The 19,450-nt window shown below is 52.6% G+C and overlaps 2 protein-coding genes across 2 annotated transcripts in view; one reads left to right on the top strand and one right to left on the bottom strand.

The window, feature by feature from the left end:
* Positions 1–1,491: 1,491 nt before the first annotated feature.
* DNAH1 (dynein axonemal heavy chain 1) overlaps positions 1,492–19,450 on the bottom strand; it is a gene marked incomplete at its 3' end in the record, with an annotated part of 72,181 nt that continues 54,222 nt past the window's right edge. The window contains exons 55-79 of the mRNA XM_079540465.1: positions 18,887–19,072; positions 14,421–14,612; positions 13,814–13,981; positions 12,981–13,172; positions 12,589–12,720; positions 12,055–12,180; positions 11,282–11,401; positions 10,155–10,304; positions 9,852–10,012; positions 9,519–9,744; positions 9,239–9,434; positions 8,379–8,530; positions 7,716–7,916; positions 7,236–7,376; positions 6,653–6,811; positions 6,090–6,221; positions 5,432–5,602; positions 4,754–4,933; positions 4,492–4,668; positions 3,576–3,746; positions 3,269–3,399; positions 2,771–2,915; positions 2,322–2,528; positions 1,785–2,019; positions 1,492–1,613 (exon numbers count right to left, since the gene is read on the bottom strand). Coding sequence (XP_079396591.1) covers positions 1,492–1,613; positions 1,785–2,019; positions 2,322–2,528; positions 2,771–2,915; positions 3,269–3,399; positions 3,576–3,746; positions 4,492–4,668; positions 4,754–4,933; positions 5,432–5,602; positions 6,090–6,221; positions 6,653–6,811; positions 7,236–7,376; positions 7,716–7,916; positions 8,379–8,530; positions 9,239–9,434; positions 9,519–9,744; positions 9,852–10,012; positions 10,155–10,304; positions 11,282–11,401; positions 12,055–12,180; positions 12,589–12,720; positions 12,981–13,172; positions 13,814–13,981; positions 14,421–14,612; positions 18,887–19,072 — 4,173 coding nt within the window. The remainder of the gene's footprint in view (positions 1,614–1,784; positions 2,020–2,321; positions 2,529–2,770; positions 2,916–3,268; positions 3,400–3,575; positions 3,747–4,491; positions 4,669–4,753; positions 4,934–5,431; positions 5,603–6,089; positions 6,222–6,652; positions 6,812–7,235; positions 7,377–7,715; positions 7,917–8,378; positions 8,531–9,238; positions 9,435–9,518; positions 9,745–9,851; positions 10,013–10,154; positions 10,305–11,281; positions 11,402–12,054; positions 12,181–12,588; positions 12,721–12,980; positions 13,173–13,813; positions 13,982–14,420; positions 14,613–18,886; positions 19,073–19,450) is intronic.
* LOC306950183 (HAUS augmin-like complex subunit 3) lies at positions 15,108–17,828 on the top strand (the record flags this gene model as incomplete). The annotated part of the gene is made up of 5 exons (XM_079540352.1): positions 15,108–15,527; positions 15,660–16,289; positions 16,437–16,876; positions 17,278–17,494; positions 17,610–17,828. The coding sequence occupies 5 exons, from the start codon at positions 15,108–15,110 to the stop codon at positions 17,826–17,828; spliced, it is 1,926 nt and encodes a 641-aa protein (XP_079396478.1).

Raw genomic sequence — 19,450 nt, 5'->3', positions numbered from 1 at the left:
TGCTTTTCTTGCCCAAGCAGGCTGCAGTGCAGGAGCTTGCTGGCCACGCAGACCCCATCCCTGCCCCCCAGCCCTCTCTGTTCTTGCAGAAGGTTTCTGCCCTGTCCCCAGCAGCCGGAGGTTAGCGCCTGTTCTGATGGGGGAAGAAGTAGCTGTGAGGGGGGAAGAGGAACAGCTGCAGGGGGGACTGACTTTGCCAAATGTGCAAATTTGTACAGATCTTGACCGTGGAATTATTATTTTTTTTTTTTTTTGTACTTGTTGAAGGAAAGAAAATCCTTCTGTTTCTTCTTGCTGTGTCTCATACCAAGTGCTGTATGTAATGGATCTGTCTGAAGGAATAAAGCTCTCCTGTAACAGTCACGGGGGGAGCCAGTGTGCAAGAGAGGGGGGAGGTGTGTGTGTATGCAGCTGGGAGCACCAGAGTGAGAGGAACCCCCAGGGCCGGGGGAGAATTGCCAGGAATAGGATGGGGGCTGGGCTGAGGCTGAAACACAAGCAGGGAGAAGAGGCTACCGGGCCTGATAAAGCCAGAGACTACGACTCAGTCCTTGTCTTTCACACTGGGACATGTGCAAGTGCAACAAGGAGACTGAAAGATAAAAAGGGAAAGATGTTAGAGGCTGAAGGGATCAGGAGTGCAGGTAGCGTTCCCCTCTGACCTCCAGTGGAGATAGGGACCTGACAGGAAGAACAAACCAGGCATGTGGAAGATAGGAAAGTGATGTCCAAGACAACCAGCTCAGCTTCATCAAGGACAGATCATGCCTGACCCATCTGGTGGTTGAGTCAGTGGAGTGATGGCTATGGTAGAAAAAGAAAGGGCTTGTGCAAGGCTTCTGACATGGTCCTGCACTACTTCCTTATCTCTAAGTTGGAGAAAGATGGACTTAAAGGCTGGACTATTCAACAGATAAGGGATTGGTTGGATGGCTGCAGTTAGAGGGTTGTGCTAGTGGCTCTGTGTCCAGGTGATGAGTGCTGGAGGGATTCCCTCTTGGGACCAGTGCTCTTTAACAGCATTATCAGTGACATGGACAGTGGGATCAAGTGCACCCTCAGCACAGTTTGTGGGTGACACTGAGCTGAGGTGCAGCTGATAGAACGGAAGGGATGCCATCCACAGGGACCCGGACAGGCTCAAAAAGTAAGAACAAGAACCTACTGAGAGTCAATAAGGCCAAGGGAAAGTGTTGTATTTGGTCTGGGGCAATCCCAGGTGTGAGTATGAAGTGGGAGAAGAACTTGAGAAGGGAGGCTCGGAGGTCCTTTCCAACCCAACAATGCTGTGATTCTAAAAGAGGTCTAATTGTGGGGATTACAAACAACAGAATGTAATGCTGGTGCGGTTCAACTCCATTTGTAATAAAGGGTGTAATGAACAGCTGGGGAGAAAAGAGGAGGAGAGTAGCTGCTGGTGGTCAGTTCCTGCCTCCTGCTGACTGCCCTTACCTGTCCCTCAGGTGGTTCATCTGCCTGGGCAGCTGCTGGCTAGAAGTCCAGGGCGCAGATCAAGGCTGTGCCTCGTTTGATCCAGTGCTTCTCAGGCTTGTCTGTGGGGATCTCCACAGCAATCACGTAGTTGGTGGAGTGGCCCGTTGTTGACAGTGTCCCTGTGAGGAGGGAGGCAAAGGGGCTCAGCGTGGCACTGCAGCCCTGCTGCCAGGGCACAGGCAGGCACAGCAGGAGCTATAAGAGCTCCTGCAGTCTCTCCTGGGCTGCCTATCCTTCCAGCGACTTCTAAGGTCTTCTTTGCTTCTGGGGGCTGTCTTTAGGGCACCTACCCGCACGAGCGAGTGTCTTGTAGATGGGGCACAGGTATATGCCAGCAGCTGGAGGCTTGCGATTGGCGACAGGAAGCAGCCAGATGACAGCCATCTCGCTGTACAGCTCCTTGGGACGGGACTCTGCCAGCTGAAACGCAGAGGTGTCCCAGCGGGCGCCCTCAAGAAACAAGCCGTAGATGTAGCAGCCTTCAGAGGGAGGGCGAGAGAGCTCGCTCACTGACTCCTTCATCATCTGTGGAAGAGAGTGGGCCTGGGGCTGTGAGCAAGGCTTGGCCCTGCAGACCTGTGAAACCCCTTACTCTGCTCTTGGTCAAGGCAGAACTACCAAAGGGAAGCCTGCTCCGGCTCTCAGATATCTCTGGGCTGGGTTTTCCAGCAGCTCGGATCATGATGGTGTGGGATGGCTTGAGGAAAAGGCTGTGGAGAAAGGATTTGAGCAGGTCTGGAGAGATAGAGAGGGCACTGGTTGCATCATGGACAGCAAATGGCAGCAAATCCCCAAAAAATCCAGCAAAAACAATCTAACTCCCTTACCTTGAAGCTAAATGAAATGTTGTCAATGGAGATGACAGACTTCCTAGCAAAGTTTTGCAGTGTGCCAGTGAGAAAGGCCTGAGGGAAGAAGAACCCACTGATCCAGAACACAGAGGGGATCCCGTGGCTGATCCACTTCTGGAGGAATTCAACCCGCTGCACCAAGTCATTCACCCAGGATGCCAAGGGCTTCAGTGATGGGTAGGCCTGTGGGGCACATGGAGAGGAAGGTATTGAATGCAAACAAGGGCACCCTAAAGCCCGAGTTGCTGAGAGCTGCCATAGCCCAGGGACTCCTCCAGCTTAGGGCTGAGAACCTCTGCGCAAGGCAGGAGACATCTGCAAACCAGAGAGCATCCATGTGACAGCCCAGCCCAGCTGTGGAGTTTGATGCTCTCCCTGGGGTCAGAAGAACTCCTGGGGTAGCGCTGCTGGTTGGCAAGTGTTACCTTGGTGTTCCACACAGTGGGGACGGAGTTGCTGTACAAGCTGTTGGCCATCAGCTCCAGCTGAGAGGACATCACAACCAGGCCCTTGAGAGCTTTCAGCAAATCCTTCAGCGTCTGAGCAATCACCTCCAGGAGACTGTTGTACCTAAGAGAAAAGAGCTGCTGTTTCTGCAGAGGGATCACAGAACGACCTGGTGTGGGGATTTATCCCCCGTGTCTGCCTGGATTACTGTGCAGTGAGCTTCACATAACCCTTGCTATTCATCCTCTTGGATGGAGCTCTCTGACTGCCCCCAAGCTCTGAACTGCTGACAGTACCATGCAGACACTGATCAGTCGCTGCAGAACAGGGATCAGCTGAAGGCTGTGGCTGGGACAGCAGACTTGATACCTTTCTGCCACCCCACTGCTCAGCAGTGAGATTCCCTGAGGGGAGCAGGGGCCTGCACATCCCTGTCATTCCCCAAGGGACCGGGACAGGAGGCTGCAGGGAGTTACCTGATGACCTCCTGCACCAGTACTGTGTTCATAGACTCTTCATAGAGCAGAGGGTATTTGCAGATCACCTCCTGCAGGTCCATGGGGGCAGGCAGCTTTGCCAGGATCTCATTTGCAGTCTCCTCCACCAGCTGGAAAGGCAGACAGCAAGCAGGTGAGCACCCAGCCATGGTTGCAGGGAAGGGGGAGAGCTGACATCTGGATGACAGAACCATTGGCTGCTGGACAGGGTGACACTGGCATAGCATGTGAGCATAGTCTGTGCTCACTGCTTGTGCCAGAATTCCAGTGGAACTGGGGAACCCACCTCTTCCCTGCTGCAGCCACCCAGCGTGAATGTCTTTGGTTGCAGCTGCAGGATGGCCCCTAGCAGAGCAAAGGTCTCCTTCTGAGCAAAGGTGATGTTGGCATTGTCATGCAAACCGAAAAGCTCCGGGCTGTCATTGAGCGGCAGGCTCCTGATGTACTGCAGGTACCCCTGGGGAGGAATTGCATTGGCTGTGAGAGATGGCGGGGCTGGGAGGACAGGAACTGTGAGCCCTTTTGGCTGCCATGGGCCTGGCCAGAAATAACCAAAGCCAGGGCTGCTCGAGGAGCCAAATGCAGCAGCCTGTAGACCTGCAGGCTCAGGTAGAAGCTAGGCCTTGTCTTATTGTTTGAGCTTCTGACATTTGCAGTTCCCCGTCTCGTGTGGCAGCCAGGAATGGTAATTCACAAGTATGACTTAGGGGCAGTGTCTGTGGGCCCTGAGTTATGCTGGCAAGTGCAGAAGGGGAGGCTGAGGGAGCGACAGCTCCTTTGAGCCACATTTGGAGGCCCTAGCTCAGGCATGGCTGGGGAGTTAAATCACACTTGTGTCAAAGCAAATACACATTAAAAGAACGGGCAGCTTGGCAGTGAGCTTCCTGCAGCGTCTCCTGCACAAAGCTCCTCAGGCATTTCAAGTATGTGATATCAAAGTGGTTCAGAGCACAAATGCTTTCAGATGAGGTATGCTGGCAACAGCTACAACCTCCCTCCTGTGCACATCAACAAGATTTTCCTCCCGTTGCTTGAAGAAGATGTAGCTTCCCCAAAGCAGCTGGAGATCTCCACATTCTTTTAAGCTCACATTCCCCCAGGGGAATGGAAATACTGTGGGTTTCAGGCAGAAGCACTCGCCCTTTGCACCACGACCACCCCCCTGGATCTGTAAAGCTCCATTTCGTTACTCGAGTACTTACATCGAGGTCTGCAGAGCTGCTGATCTGCTTGTAGATCCCAGATTCAGAATAGGCAAACTCAGGAGTCAGAACCTCAGGCTTATAGAAATCTTCCAAAATATTCATCACGCAGCGCCTGTCCCAGTCGTCGGTCACACGGCCCCCGTAGTTGATCTCCCCAGCTGTGTACTTCAGAACCTGTGAGGGATCCCACGAGGGCTGTCCAACCCGTGACCCATCATGAGCTGTCACCTGCCCAGAATGGGTCAGCTCACATGCTTACCTTGTATGGGATGTCTGTGTACTCGCTCAAGAACATCTTTAGTTGGCTGATGCAGATGCGGAGGTCTCCATCCGTGAACTCATAGGGGATGTTGAACCCCAGTGGCCCAAACTTCCTCCTCTCCAGCATGTTTCCATGGAAGAAGCAAAGTGACAACAACAAGGATTTAAACTCTGTGACCTGTGGGCAGAGAAGGAGGGTGAGGAGATGCTCAGCCTGGGAGGCGGCATCCTTGGAAGATGTCTTTTCTGGGACGTGGCAGCAGGCAGAAAATGAGATGTGCTAAGTCACCAACACCAGCTGGAATCTGGAGGTGGAAACCTCAGCCAAGCTGCTGCACTGGGGAAGGCTGTGGGCCTGCTCTCTTGCTCAACACTACAGGTGCCTTTGCCAGGCCTCCACAATACTGTTGCTTCTGTTTGTCACAGTGAAATTTCTAATTGGCTTTCACAGAATAGATGCAGGCTTATGAGAGATACCACCACTCCTTCTCTAGCGTGTGAGAGGGAGGTGATCTTTAAGGTCCTTTCAAACCCCAGCTATTCTATCATTCTGTGATTCCACAGAAGTGCTAAATGAGAACTCTAGTGGAGATCTGAGTCTGGAGAGGAGCGGTGTCCGGGGGGAGAGTGTGCATAGGAGCAGGCACGGGTTGGGGACAGCAACGCTGGGCCTTACCTTGGGGCAGGAATTCAAGAAGTCATCGCTGAAACTGATGTAGGACTTGAGCAGATTGGCTTTGACCCCACGGGGAGGCTCAATGGTCATCTTTGAGCTGTTTTGGAGGATGGACACAGGGAAGCGGTTGCTTGGTAGACTGGTGAGCCAGAGGCGAAAGTCCTGATGCACCTGGAGGATCAGAAGGCAGTAAGTGCTCCTGCACTGACACTCCACTGTTATGGGGAACCTGTGGCTGGGATGGACCTAGGTCTGGGCTTCTCCCACTGCTCCAGTCCCCCCATCAGAGAGCAAGCTGCTCAATTAACAGCTTAGTGCGAGCCTCTGGTTGCTGGAACCTCAAGGCTGTGTATGACACCAAAAGTCCCAAAGAATGGAAACTTCAGCAAGTGGTCACAGCAGCTGCAAAACTGCAATCTCAGAGGAGATGAGAGATGCAAATATCATGTCTCCCCACTACAGTGGCCACCAGGTAAGGTGTTTTCTCTGCATCTGCAGAACAGGAGCAACAGGGCTGCATGCTAAGCAATGCAGCTGGAAGAACAGAACATCAGAGTAAGGCACAGCACCCTGCTTACTGGGCACCAGAGCCACCACTGTTGTGTGGGATGGGAGCACAGGGTTTTCTCCATGTTCCCAGCCACAGGATGCACGTCACCTTGTTGGGGTTAATGCCTTCAATGAGTCTCTCCAGTGAAGGCATCCAGCTGGGGGCCAGGTGGCAGTTCTGGAAGAAGACCCAGTTTCCCTGCTCCATGGCACTGGTCATCATGGCTTCAGCACGGGGGCCCTGTGGAGGCAGATGAGAAGGGATCAGATCCTGGTCTTTCAGGCTATGCCCTGCTATGCCAGACAAGGAGACAGCTGCTGGGTGGAAAGATCACTTTCCAGCTTGACAGCTTGGCTCTGTTTCCAGGGTTTGGCTGGATTGTCACCATCTGCTGATGGTGCAACAACGGCCCTTTGCAGCTCAGCAGTCTGTGGGTCATGGTGTAGAAGGTGGAACTGGGGACGTATTAGGAGGATGGAGGACTCTAGCAGCGGAACAGCTGCAGCCCTCCCTGCTGAATTGGCTCCTCCAGCTAGCAGAAGATAGGTGAATGAGGACCTTGGGGCAGAAAAGTGCATTCATTGTGCTGCAAAGATGTCTGGCTTCTTTGGAACTGGGTGACATCACCAAAAGTGCCAGCAGGACCGTCCTTCCCCAGGTCAGCAGCTTACCTGGCCTTGGCCTAGGGAAATGGCAGAGAGTTTTTTGGAGAACTTCATCTCTTCAGCAAACTTGTAAAGGTCGGCAGCGGGGTCAGTGCCTGGGGACAGCACGAACACGAGGGGGGTGGTGGCACTGGCGTCCCTGAACACGACGGAGAGGTCAGCGGTCTGCAACAGAGACAGCTTGTCACAGTGCAGGGCTGTGCATCAGGGCTGCATCTTGGCACCATGCACGGCACCACCTCACCCAACCTGACCTCCCTGTGCCACCGGTGTGGCACTGGAGACAGAAGCCAGAAGCATGTCCCATTAGGGCCTGGTAATGCCCTGCTTTGGCAGAATTAGGATCAGGGCAGTGATTAGTTTCCCATTTGAAGCTGTATGCCTGTGGTAACTGCTCCATCCCGGTACAGTTAGTACTGCTAGACGAGAGGGAGGATTTCCCTCCTCTAAGACATAAGTATTGTCCAGCTTTGGAGACTGCTGGCACAGTCCTCCTCTGTGGCTGGAGGGAGGCATCCTTGCTGCAGCTGGAAAAAGCTGCTGGCCCTTTTGCAGCTCTCCTCCAGCAGTGCTTCTTTAGGCTGATTACCTGAGGCTCAATGAAGTGCCGATCCAGGTTCAGTGCCACAAAGTCCTGCATGGCATTGGTGATCTTATCTCCCCGCAGACACCGCAGAACCAGCAGCTTCTGGAATTCATCAAGCTCAACGTCCCACTTCCCAGGCAGGGGCTCTCTACAAAGCAATTATTTGTATTTTGAGGGGAACGGGTCAGATCCTGCAGCTCCCTGAGAAGCACTCAAGGAGTGCTATGGAGTCTGAGGAGGGACAAGGACCTTCCAGCCAGACAGCTGAGGTTGTTGTTCGTAGCTTTGAAACTATTGGAGCGCAAAACAGAGCAACAGCTGTTTTTGCACTCTGCCTTGGGCAAGCAAGAATGCCAGCAGCCCAAGCTCCAGCCAGCACTGCACTGAGCAGAGCTGGTACTGTGGCTGAATCAGCACCTTGTGCTCTTCCAGCGATGCCATTTGCCTGGCACAGTACAACAAAACTGACAAAGCTTGGGACACTTGCCTGTGAGGCTCGTGGCTGTCAAAGATGGCCCTGAATGCTGCAAGGCTGGCAGCAAAGTCATTGGCAAAGCCGGAGAAGTTCTTCAGGTTGCTCAAAGCCAGGATGTCTCCCCATGCTCGTTCATTCAGCCAGTCTGGAGCTGGGTTCTCCTGCATCTCCTTTATAGTTCCCCCTGAGAGCAGGAATCGCCACTCGTCCTGAGAGCAGGACAGTACAAGGTCATGGGTTACAGCCCACCTGCCTGGCCTGAAGCATGCAGGTTTGTGCTGCATCTGGTAGTAACCTTATGGCTGCTGCTCCTGCCAGGGGTGCATGGGGAAGAATAAGTGAATCAGAAGGTCTGGTGAGATTAACATTGCCTTTCAATTGCTGTAGGCTTTCCTCTGTGGTGCTGCAGCCTCTAACCCCTGCCTAACCCCTCCAAATTCACCAGCCTTTGCAGCAGACCGGCAGTGCTTCAGCCCTGCACATAGGCACAGGGAAAGGCAAAGAGATCTGAATGAACAGAAAGGCCCTAGGTTTGCCAACCAGCCTGTCACATTTACACCCAGCCCCAGGGAACAAGGCTTCTTTGCCACACCTAAGCAAGGGGGACCGTACACCTGAGCCTGGGCTGCTCTGCTGGGGATCCTATTCAAGGATTGGAGTGATTTGCTTACCATATCAATCCGCCCATCATTTATCAAGATCTGGGCGCAAACGAGGAAGGCAAACATGAGCTTGTGCTTCTCAAAGAGGCTGCGGCACACACTGCTGTAGAGACTGAAGGTGATGTAGTTGTTGATGTTCACGATCCGCTCCTTCACAGTATCTGGAAAAACACAATGACACAATGAACACAAAGACAAGGCAGTGGTGACGTGGAAGGGGCACAACACAACAGATGGTGCTCTCAAATACAGCCCTAGTGCAGAATCCCCTGAGAATGACATGTCATCCAGATGTGTCAGATGTATCCTGATGTGCACATGCAATCACAGCAGTGTGGAGGAAGGGGTCAGGACAGGCCTCATACCTGAACAAAGCAACCCCAAAGAAAGGGTGTTTTCTGCAGCTGGGCAAAGAGCTGCTCACTCCTGCTTTTGCTCAGAAGAGAGCCAGTGTGGAATAAAGCACTGCCCCAGCACCAGGAGGGAATCACTGCACCACAGCAGTCAGAAGGGCCCTTTGACACTGTCCTGGCTGCCATGCACTGCTGGGTGGATTGCAGTGGCAGCCAACAGCCACACGTGGAGCTGGCTCCACGAGAAGCAGAGCCGCGCTGCTGCCAGGATGGCAGGTGCCTTGCCTGTGCCCTTGCATTACCATCTCCCTGCCTGGTCAGATGGGGCAGCAGAGGAGTGCAGAAGAGGAGGGCAGGCTGAAACCTGTGCTGTGCAGGCACAACCATGGGCAGCTCTGGACCACGCAGAGAGCCGATGCAAGCGGGCACATCTGCACTGACTCTTCAGGCTCTGGCTTCTAAGCCAGGAACACGGTGTGAAGAAAGGGATGGGAAGGGAGCATTTCAGGCACGTACCTGCTCTCTCGGAGTTGCTGATCCCCATGAGGAAGATGTTGAGGAACCACTCCAGTGAGTACTGGTACATGGGGTCCACGCTGGACAGGTCTGAGACACAGAAGTAGAGGATCTGTGTGCGGACAGCAACAGGGGCATACTGCAAGCGTGTAGTGTTGATGTCCTCCTCTGTCTGCTCTGCTACCTTCACCTTGGTCTGAGAGACACAGGAGATGTTGGAGTTTGTGCCGTGCTGGCAGGGGATGGGTGGCTGCAATGAATGAACACCCACACCCCATACCTGGATCTCCCCTGCCTTGAGCTTGGATGCTTCTAGCACTTTGATGAGCTCCAAGTCATCCACAGGGTTTCCTTCAGAAGTGCTGAGCCGATACAGGATCTGGTCTTCTATCTCCTTCAGCTCCTGACGCATCTCAGCATTGCTAAGAATCAGCTGGTTTCGAGCTTCTTCTAAGTCAGGCCTCTCCTCAGCCACCACTTGTCCCAGCAGCTGGTCCTCCAAGCCACTGAAACAAAAACCATGGGGTGAGGTTAGGGACAACAGGCCCGAAGGCTTGCAGGCCGTAGAGAACAAAGCTCAACGTTGTGAGCAGCTGCTGGGGTAAGCACGTACCTGGGTGAGATGGTGAAGTTGATGAGGGTGAGTTTTGTGGAAACTTCAGGGCTGTAATGGGGATTGGACAGGTTGGTGGTGATGTACAGCTTGAAATCCTCATTGTAAGGGATCACCGCATCCCCCAGCTTCAGCACTGTTCTGCCTTGCTGCTTGTAGGTCTGCATCAGAGACAAAAGGAGAAGGGCTGGGACATCAATTCTCTGCACTGCAGAGAGGAGACAGCCTGAGGAGATGCACAGAGCAACTCAGAGTTGCTGGCAGACCCCCATCCAGCCTGGCCACAGCAGCAAACCAAAGGACCTGTTTTAGCAGGATGGGTTCCAGGGCCGGGTCCAGCTCCTCGCCGACATTCTCCAGCAGGAAGGGCTTCCCATAGGTAATGGCATTTTCCAGACTGCAGAGGAAGTCCCTGTCACTCAGCTTGGCCACCTCCAGGCCGTTCACCTTCTCCTGAAAGGCAAAAGGGGAATGCAGAGAAGAGCCCGGGGCTGTGCAGATCTGATACTAAGGGCTCTGCTGCTATATTGGGGAGATGAAGAGTGAATGGGGCTAACAGCTCATCTGGGTCCTAACTAAAGCTGCTCAAGTCTTGGACCCAGATTAGGGGCCGCATCTACGGCACTTGTGTTGATGTGATGTTTGCTGAGGTGTGCAGACCAAGGCTCAGCCAACCTCACTGTTACCTACCAAGGTCACCTAATCCCATTTCAGCCGTGTCCTGCCCACCATTCATGTGCATGGCACACCCCCTGCTAGGCAGATTTAACTTGCTGAAGCAGCAGAAGTTATATCTTTTTTCGCTTAGCAAGTTTTTTGGCTATTTTTGCAAGTTTACTCCGCTCATGGAACATCACCAGATACTACATTCATTTTAGCCCAAATGAACACCAGAAAGCAGGGGACTGGGAGAAACCTCCTTCAAGCAGAGCCCAGCAATGGCATCTCAGAGCTCGTTTGCCTGTAAAGTGAGAGCAGGTGGGTGGGAAAACCCACAGAATACAACAACAGCAGCTGCCAGAGTCATCTTCTTGGTCCTCTGAAGGGGCACCAGAGGGTCTCTGGACAGAGGGAAGAGGAAGTGGTCTTTGTCTCTGGCACCAGGTACTGGTTAAGCAATGTCAGTCTGAGCTCTCTGTACTGGGGGCACTGAAGGCTGTTATAGGGCATATTAGTATTGTTTTGTGTGTTTTAGAGTATAGTGAAGAATGAAAGATCCCCAGAAATTGATGCTTTGCTTGCTTACGGAAGGCCCCTGCTTCCTTGTGTTGATTCCTCCAAACAGGGAAATTCAGCTGGGATGAATACAGACCTTGCTTGATACTGGGAGGATCATGGTGCAGCTCTGTGCATAGCAGCCTCAGGCTTTGTGCTGCAGAAAGCTGCTTCCCCAACCCCACAGGCTTAGCTTTTTACCCTGTGGATCTTACCAAGTTCTTGATCCACTTGTTTGCTTGTCTTTGAGGGTCTATGTAGTGAGTCCATCGCTGGGAGAACTGTGTTATTACCCCATTCTCCACAGACAGCGTGTCATTTGGTAAACCAGCAACCTAACTGGGGCAAAAAAATCTTAGTTTAGCAGCCACTGGGAGCATTTGGAAACACAGCACAGCTATCTCCTTGTTTCAGGAGCTGGCTGGCCTGCTCTCTCTTTAATGTGTTTATCTGCTGTGTGTGCTGGATTGATTCTGGGGCTCAGATTCAGGGAGCACCTTTTGGCTCTGTTCAGTCATGCAGGATGGTAGCTACAATATGTAATAAGGCTTATCCTGAGATGCCCTTGCTATCCTGGCTCCTGTGTGGTCTTGCTGTGGAGATCATGGTTGGGTAGGGGATGGCGGTGAGGGTTCTGAAGAGATGCAGTTCTCTTTGGAGCAGCTGAGCAGCAGGACAGAGCTGTGCTGCTTGAGTTGGGGGTGGGCAGGCCACGGCCAAGGCTTTGCTGTAATCTCGTGCTGCGTAAAGTGGAAACCCAACAGGTTGAGCTGTATGATGCACCCAGAGCTGCTGCTGCCCTGGATGCTGCCAGGTCCCCTTCTGCTCATTGAGCAGTGCGCCCTGAAAGTAACTATTGAGCTCTCTTGGGGTCTCTCCTTTGATAAAGCAGTTCCTAATTAATTGTGCTGAGTGTTTTAGCCTTTACCTGAAGCAGTCCTGTCCCCTGCCTTTTCAGCCTCCTGTATCATCTTTCCCATTAACTTGCCTGCCAGGAGTGGATTTCCACAGGGTCCCCAAGGGTGCTGATCAGGTTTGGCTCCTCGGTGTGAGGAATATTGTTTTCTGAGAGCTTGCTCAGCCACTCCTTGCACAGTGCCACGCGGTAGTGTCCCTGCCACAAGAAGCACCATCACAGACTTTTAGTAGCAACTATTCCACTGTGTGCAACGAAACCCTCCTGCTTCTATCCAAAGTGACCCTGTGCAGCCTCTAGCACAAATGGAGAGAGATCCAGGAGGGAGATTACATCTTTTTGCCCTATTCTGTGTGTCCAGCTTGAAGGGATTGTGGTGTTACAGCTCTGACCTTGCTCTTAGGAGGTAGCACGTGCCAAGGCAGTGCTGGCAGACATCCTGGGCAGCCAGGTCACCAGAGGGGCTGGCAAGTACAGCAAACTGTGTCAGCTGCTGACCACAAAGAAGGGCAGAATCTGACTTGAAGCCCATCTAGCTGGTAACAGCAAAGGGCAGGAGAGCAGAGCAGCCAATAGAGCCCACTCCAGAGAGCACTGCATACTTACTGTAAAAGGGCCCAGGTAGGCGACAAAGCCAGCTGCAAGCAGCACATCCCCAGCAATGTTGTTGATCTTGTAATCCAGGTTCTCAACGGTGTCCTGCCAGCGCACCTTCTCATCAGCCAGGCTGTTTATGAGCTGTGGAATAAGATGCACATGTGAGAGCTGCTGTCTTGCTCTCATTTGTCCCTATAACTGGCTTAGGGAGCTACAGCACAGGGAAGATTAGTTACATCAGCCCTAATGTGCTGCTGAGATCTGGCCAGGCAGCTCCAATCTAGCATTGCCATAAGCTGCAGGCACATAATGTTGCTGGAAGTGGCATGCACAGATTTTCACCACTGTGCTCCTTGGCCTGAAGTCAGGCTTTCTTGTAAGTAGGCAGAGCTGTTCCCTACCGTAGCAGCACGGCCCAATCTCTGCTGACACTGCTCGCACTTCATCTCCAGTTCCTTCTTCTTGGCTGTGCAGCTGTTGTACTTGGCTTGCAGAATGGCAATACCACTTTCAACATCCTTCAGGCGTTGCTTAGCTTCCTCAAGGACCTGCTGAGTAGCACGCAGGTCCTCTTCTGCCTCTCGCCAGGCTTGCTGGGGAGATATGCAAGGAAACAGTGGTAATGCTGTGCTTGTGGTCAGGCTCCTCCCCAGAAGCCAAGACCATCCAGCAGGAGCTAGTTTGGGAAAGAACTGTGACTTTTTTTTTCCATACAAGTGCTAACTGGAGCTGAGATCCTTCCCTGTGCAACAAAGGTTGACCTGCAGAACTCCATGGGACATTCTCCAAGCCCAGGAATAAAAGCAGGAGTGAGGAAGTAGTTTGTGTGCAGTTTCAAAAAGCCAGGAGGCTGCACGAGCTTACTGCTCAGGATGTGGCCCACTCTTGAACAGGAGGAAAGTTTCCTCTGCTTACCCCAGAATAATAATACAGAAAACACTAGGCTTGGAGAGGATTAAGCTGAAGCACAAATAAGATATGGGAGTGCTCCTGGAAGTAGTTTCTACCGAGTTAGGATTTGGCCCTAAAGACACGGCATCAATTCTGTCTCAGTGTGATTTTTTCCCCACTTTATTAAGTAATGGGTTTCTGGGTTTAGTGGCTCTGTCAGGGCTTGATTGGAGTCTAAATCCTGAGCTGCACACCAGAGCTGGGGACTCTCATCATCACACAGAAAGGGCTGCAGTCCTGTGTCCCCTGACACCAAGAGCAACCTGATCATGCTGCCTCTTACCCGCTTGGGCTCCACAACCTTGGCTGCAAAGTGGTACTTGTGCATGGCACGCACCCACTGGCAGATGGAGGTGCAAGCTTTGGAGACCTTGGAGATGGCAGCTGGCTGGAACTCCTTACTGTCAATGTATGGCTGGATGGCCTTGATCACGGTGTCTGGAATGTTGTCCTGTGAGCAGTGGTGGGAGAGAAAGGAGACTGGAGATGAGGGTGCTGGAGATCGGATGGAGGAGGGTCAGAAAAGGCTTCTCCCAGAGGCTGCAGCCTGCCCCAGGACTGCTAAGGGCAGTGAAGGCATTGCACTGGAGCAAGAGAATCACACTGCTCCATCATGAGGCCTGGAAAGCACAGCAGTGGGCTTGGGTAAATCCCTTCCCATACCATATGTCAGGATTTCCATCTGGCTCTTTCAAGCAGAAAGAGCAGAAGTCCCACAGACCAAAGCAATGAAGCCAGCTGATACAGGAGCTTCCAGGCCAAACACTTCCTTATCCTCAGTGCTACGGAAAGGTGTTGCCTGGAAGGAGCTTTAAGCCTCATTGCTCTGAGCAAGAACTGTGCAAGGTAATGACAATCCCCAGACACAGCTCCGCTCTGTTGCCACTTACCTTATCATACTTAAACAGGCTGTCCAAGAATTTCCCTGGGTCCTGGAGAAGGCCCCTGCCTGGTTCCCAGTAATCATCCACCTTGGTGCCCAGCTTCTCCCCTAACACTTTCTTGGGTTTGACTTCCTTCATGATGCAGACTGCTTCGATCACCATTTTCACACCGAGGGGAGGCCGCTGCATCGCTCGTACCTTAAACCCAAATGGAGACAATGGGTTGGCTTGGTCCTTGGTGAGATGGGCTTTTCAACCTCAGCCGGGGTGGAGGAAGGACGCTGAGAGGAGGGAGAGGTATCAGAAGAGAAAGCTGATTATCAGAAAAGCTACGGAGAAAACTGAGGAGGCTGGAAAAAGCTCTGCCCCAATGCTCTGTGATGGATATCTCCAGGCTGTAGATGTCTTGGCAAAACAACCAGAGCTGGGTATCCCTGCACTTCCCCCTTTCCCAGACACGGGCAGGCTTTCTCTCTTGTTCTGTGGGCTCTCATTTGTCTTGTACCCCCTCTGAGAATGCTGCAGGGCCTGCAGTACAGGAGTGGGTCTGCATCAGTTGTGGAGAGACTGCTGGAGTCTTTCCTCAAGCAGACTGCTAGGAGAGCTACTGGGGCACCCCTGGGATGGCTGTGGGTGTCAGGGCTCTTAGGAATAACTCCTGCTTTGTCCCTTCTAGTGTTGGCCATCCTTGCCATGTCCAGCCGGAGACGTTCCCAGACCTTCCTCCAAGACAAAGTCAGCAGAGGGGCAGAGTTTGCGAAGACGCTGCGGCTGTTCTACCCACAGGCAGATACCCTCTGTGAAAAGGACTTTGACTGGCTCTTTGACTGCCCCGAGACAGAGCAGTTCATCGCGTGGTTCTGCAAAACAGTGGGAGAAGAGAATGTGCTGAGCCCAGCTGAGGTGCAGGCCTACGATGCTCTGGTGGCTGCAGGCAAGCCTATCCTGGAAGGCGATGCCCTTAAGCAGGTGTTGCAGAAGTGCCAGAAGACCCCGCAGCTCAAACGTGTGATACCAGAGGCTGAGGGAAGTTCTCTGGAGGCCTTGGAGCAGGAGATCCAGGAGCTGAAGGGCTGCTGTGCCCAGCAGCTCTGGCAGCTCAACAAGCTGCAGGTTTGGGCAGCCAGCCTGCAGCAGGAGCTGAGGTATTTGGAGGAGGAGGAGAAGGCGACAAAGGAGGTGTTGAGGAAGGCTCATGTGGAGCTGAGAGTGGAGATCTTTCGAACCACCACTGTCCTGAAGCAGCTCATTGAGCTTGCAAAGCAGCAGGTAGAGGAGTATGAGAAAGCAAGGAAAGGCCAGCCGCCAGCACTGCTGCATGAGATGGACCTCAGAGGTTACATAGAGCTTGAACAACAGTTCACCGATGCATTTGAGCGTTTAATGGAGCAGGTCCTGCCTGGGAGTGCTCAGACTCCAGAAAGCAGAGTGCAGAAAAGGCTGGAGGCTGTGATACAGGTGGACTCAGCCTCAGAAACAGTGGGAGGAAGAAGAGCAGCCCCTCGTCCAGGGCATGCAGAGATGGGCCGAGGAGTGGCAGCTGAAAGCCAGGGAACAAAGATTCAAGGCTCAAGGGCAGAACCTCCAGCGGATGGGAGGAGTGAGGAGCTGAGTGTGGGAGACGTGGAGGAGAAAGGTGACAGCCCGGATGCTACAGAGAGAATGGACATCAAACAAAAGGGGCTGAAAAGCCTTAGGACTAATGGAGATGAAATACAGGGCAAGCGAGACAACTTCTGGATGGAGCTTGTCCAGTTGGAGACAGCATATATCTGTGCTCAGATGGAGGTTATAGCCATGTCGGCCAAGGTGGAAGGCAACTGTGCTGCATTAAATTGGGCCCAGAAGACTCTGGAAGCTCTCAAGGAGAACAAGGTAGGATTAGTGCTCCTTTCCAATCCCATCCTTTGTAGCACGGTGTGCCTGTGCTGGGGCACAACAAACGTGCCTGGAGGCCGTGGCCAAGCTGGGCAGTGCCAGCAGTGTGCCTGACGGTGGTCTCCCTGATCTTCCCTCCTACAGGATGAAGTAGAAGCCGAGCTCCGAAGTCACGCTGCCACGTTCAAGAAGCAGCTTCACACCCTGCGCTGTGACATTGCTCAGATTCAGACCCACCAGCTGCTGCCCCAGGTGAAAGCAGCAGCAAGCCTCTTCCTCCTGCCCATCCTGCAGGAAAAGCTCCGTCTGGATAACGCTCGTCTGCAGGATATTGGCCAGAGGCAGGAGGAGGCAGCTGCATGGGTGGTGAGCCAGCAAAGCCGCCTGGATCTGTTGGAGCTCCAGCTGAAACGGGAGAAAAAGGAGCTGGACCAGAAGGCTGCTTGGCTGGGAGAGATAGAAACTACCCTGAAGAACGCCCAGGCCAAGCTGCAGGCGTATCATGACTGCTGCAAAGAGGCCAGGTCCTCCATGAAGGGTTCTGCATGCACACAGAAGAAGCCCGAAGACTCCATTGCCATGCGGTAAGGTTCTAGGTCTGTGTGTGCATGAGAGTGAACAAGACATGGAGGACATGGCACGGGAACAGGGAAAGCTTCTGGTAGATGAAAGCTACCAGACAGTGCTCTTCTACCAGTGCTGGGCCACCCTGATTCCATGGTGGAGTGAAATTCTCCAGGAGATGCTATCATTTTCTTCCTGGCTGTTTTGGGGGTGATGCAGTGAGGAATGGCCTCGGAAAAGAGCATCTCCATTCAAACAAAAGTTTTCCTAGGTGAAGCATAGAGGCACATCTTCAGCTGTCCTCTCACTGTCACACCACAGCCACTGGCATCCTACTCCCATAGCACACATTGTCCCCTGAGCCCTGTTCTTCCTTTGAGCTGTCAGATGCTCACATCTCTGGTTGCCTTCTCTCTTGCAGGCTCTGGGGTGTGCTGATGGGGCAAGATCAGGATGAGCAGCAATCCTACAGCTACAAGGCCATAGCAGCCCGTAGCTCCCAGCTGGTGCAGGAACAGAGGGAGCTGGAAACACAACTGGCAGCTGCTATACCCCAACAATCCAACCTGGAGTCCACCATAGAGGAACTCTACTGGCAGCTGTACAATGACTCCAAACAACTGCAGCTTTGCTCTCCAGTAAGCAAGGAGCTCTGTCCATCCATTCCCCTGCTCCATTAGGGTTGCACAGTAGGTGGACTGATCTGTTTATCTACTGCGTGTGTTTTAATGCATTTGGTTTCTGCCCTTCAAGGAGACTGCTGAACTGATGCAGCAGCTGATCACCGTGCAGGATGTTCTGCACCAAAATCTGACAGAACTCCTGAGTGACCTGAAGGTTAAGCGCAGCTCTCTGCAGGACCCCAACCTGCAGGCAGAGCGCAAACTCTACCTTCATTTCTTCTGCAATGAGGATCGGCTGAGAGAGATGGTGGAAGAGCAGGAGAAGCAGGCTTCATCTTCCTCCGAGTGACTACTGATGGAGCTGCCCTATGCAAAGGAGTAGATCAAAATGATGCCTTCTCCTTGTTGTGCAAAGTGGTATTCTCATCTAGTTGGGATGAGACATTTGTTTTGGACTGGGAGAGGTCCCTGGTAGCCCTGGCTCCAGTGGCAGGGTATGGTCATGGTCAGTAGTTAAGCTTAAAATCAGCATGGAGCTCATTCCTTAAGTGGAGAGTTTCTGAAAGCCCCTGGGAGGGTAAGATGATGTTTAAGAATCTGAAGCACTTTGAACTGGCATTTAGAAACCTTGTATAGTGAGGAGACTTCTTGCCATGACAGCTCTACAATGGGATGGGTGCTGCCTGCATCCTTCTCCACCTTCTTGGGGAAAGGAGTTGTGCATGTTTTGGGGGAAATAAAAAGGTCTGTTTTCACAATTGCAGAAGAATGAGTCTGTCTCTCCTCACCGTAACTGTCCTGCCCTGTGCAGTAACAACTCCTACCCTGTATCTACTACCACAATCCTTTGCTGAGGACCCTATCTATAGCTGCTGCTTGCTGAGGTTATGGGTATGGGTTGTGATGTTTCCTACTGCAGACTCGGGCTACCTTTTTATCTCTGACCATTCTATTTAAAGCCAGTTTCCTTGAAGTTAGCCCACTGAGCCTTGCCTCTTCTCCTCAGCCTGGTATTAGATCCCCTTTCCAAAGAGCTTGCTGGCTAGGTGGGCCACCAGATCTAAGTCCATGCTATGCAGCTGACACTCAGAGTGGCATCATGACATTGCTTGCTCCCATGGACCAGGACAGCACTATGGCTGACTACAGTATGACTCTCTGTAGGATAGAGAAGTGAAGAAGTGGCTGGTGGAGGATGTGCAGGCAATTAGCCCACCATATGTGCCCAAGGGACAGAGGTGGGGGAAGAGGCTGTGGACTGTGCAAGCTCATACAAGAGGAATTGCAGCAAGGTGCTGTTCAGCTCAGCTATAGCAGACTAAGTCCAAAGCCTTGCTGTCCTTCCTGCCCCTCAGAAACACATTCTACCACAAGGCCCACCTGTGCCACCATCCCCCTTAAGCTTACCTCTGTAACATCACTTTTTTTCAGGTTTCTCAGGCTGGCCAGAGCAGCATCTAGGGCAGGAAGAGCTTCAGCCAGGTCCTTCTGAGCATCATCTGCAATGGCTTGGGCTCTCTGGGCTTTTGCATTGGCCTTCGTTTCCTCAGCCTGAACAGCAGTTCTTGTCTCTTCAGCAACAGCTGTGTCCACCTGCAGTAGCAGAGACAGTCTCAGAAGCACAGCTGGACCCAGAGCATCTATTTGGTGCTCTGCATTGCTAGGTAAGGATCACAGCAGTCGTAATAACTGTAGTTTTTCTTCCAGCGTACACATGCTGCTCTGTCATAACAGCAGGAGATTGCAGAGACGATCCACGAGCTCCAGCTCTGGCTGCCCTGGAACAGTGTTAGCCCAGTAGGAACCAGCTGTTCTACCCATTTCTCCAGTTAGCTCAGGGAGTGGATGCGACAGCAAACATACAGGGAGATATAGGAATAAGATGTGCAGAGATTTGTTTCTACAGCTATTCTTCTGTCAGTCCTTAAGGATTCAAGCACTACCAGGAGGTACAAAGGGCATGTAGAATGT

This window comes from Tetrao urogallus (genome assembly GCF_951394365.1).
Source record: "Tetrao urogallus genome assembly, chromosome: 10".
Classification (NCBI taxonomy): domain Eukaryota; kingdom Metazoa; phylum Chordata; class Aves; order Galliformes; family Phasianidae; genus Tetrao; species Tetrao urogallus.
This window is presented reverse-complemented; position numbering and strand designations above follow the sequence as displayed.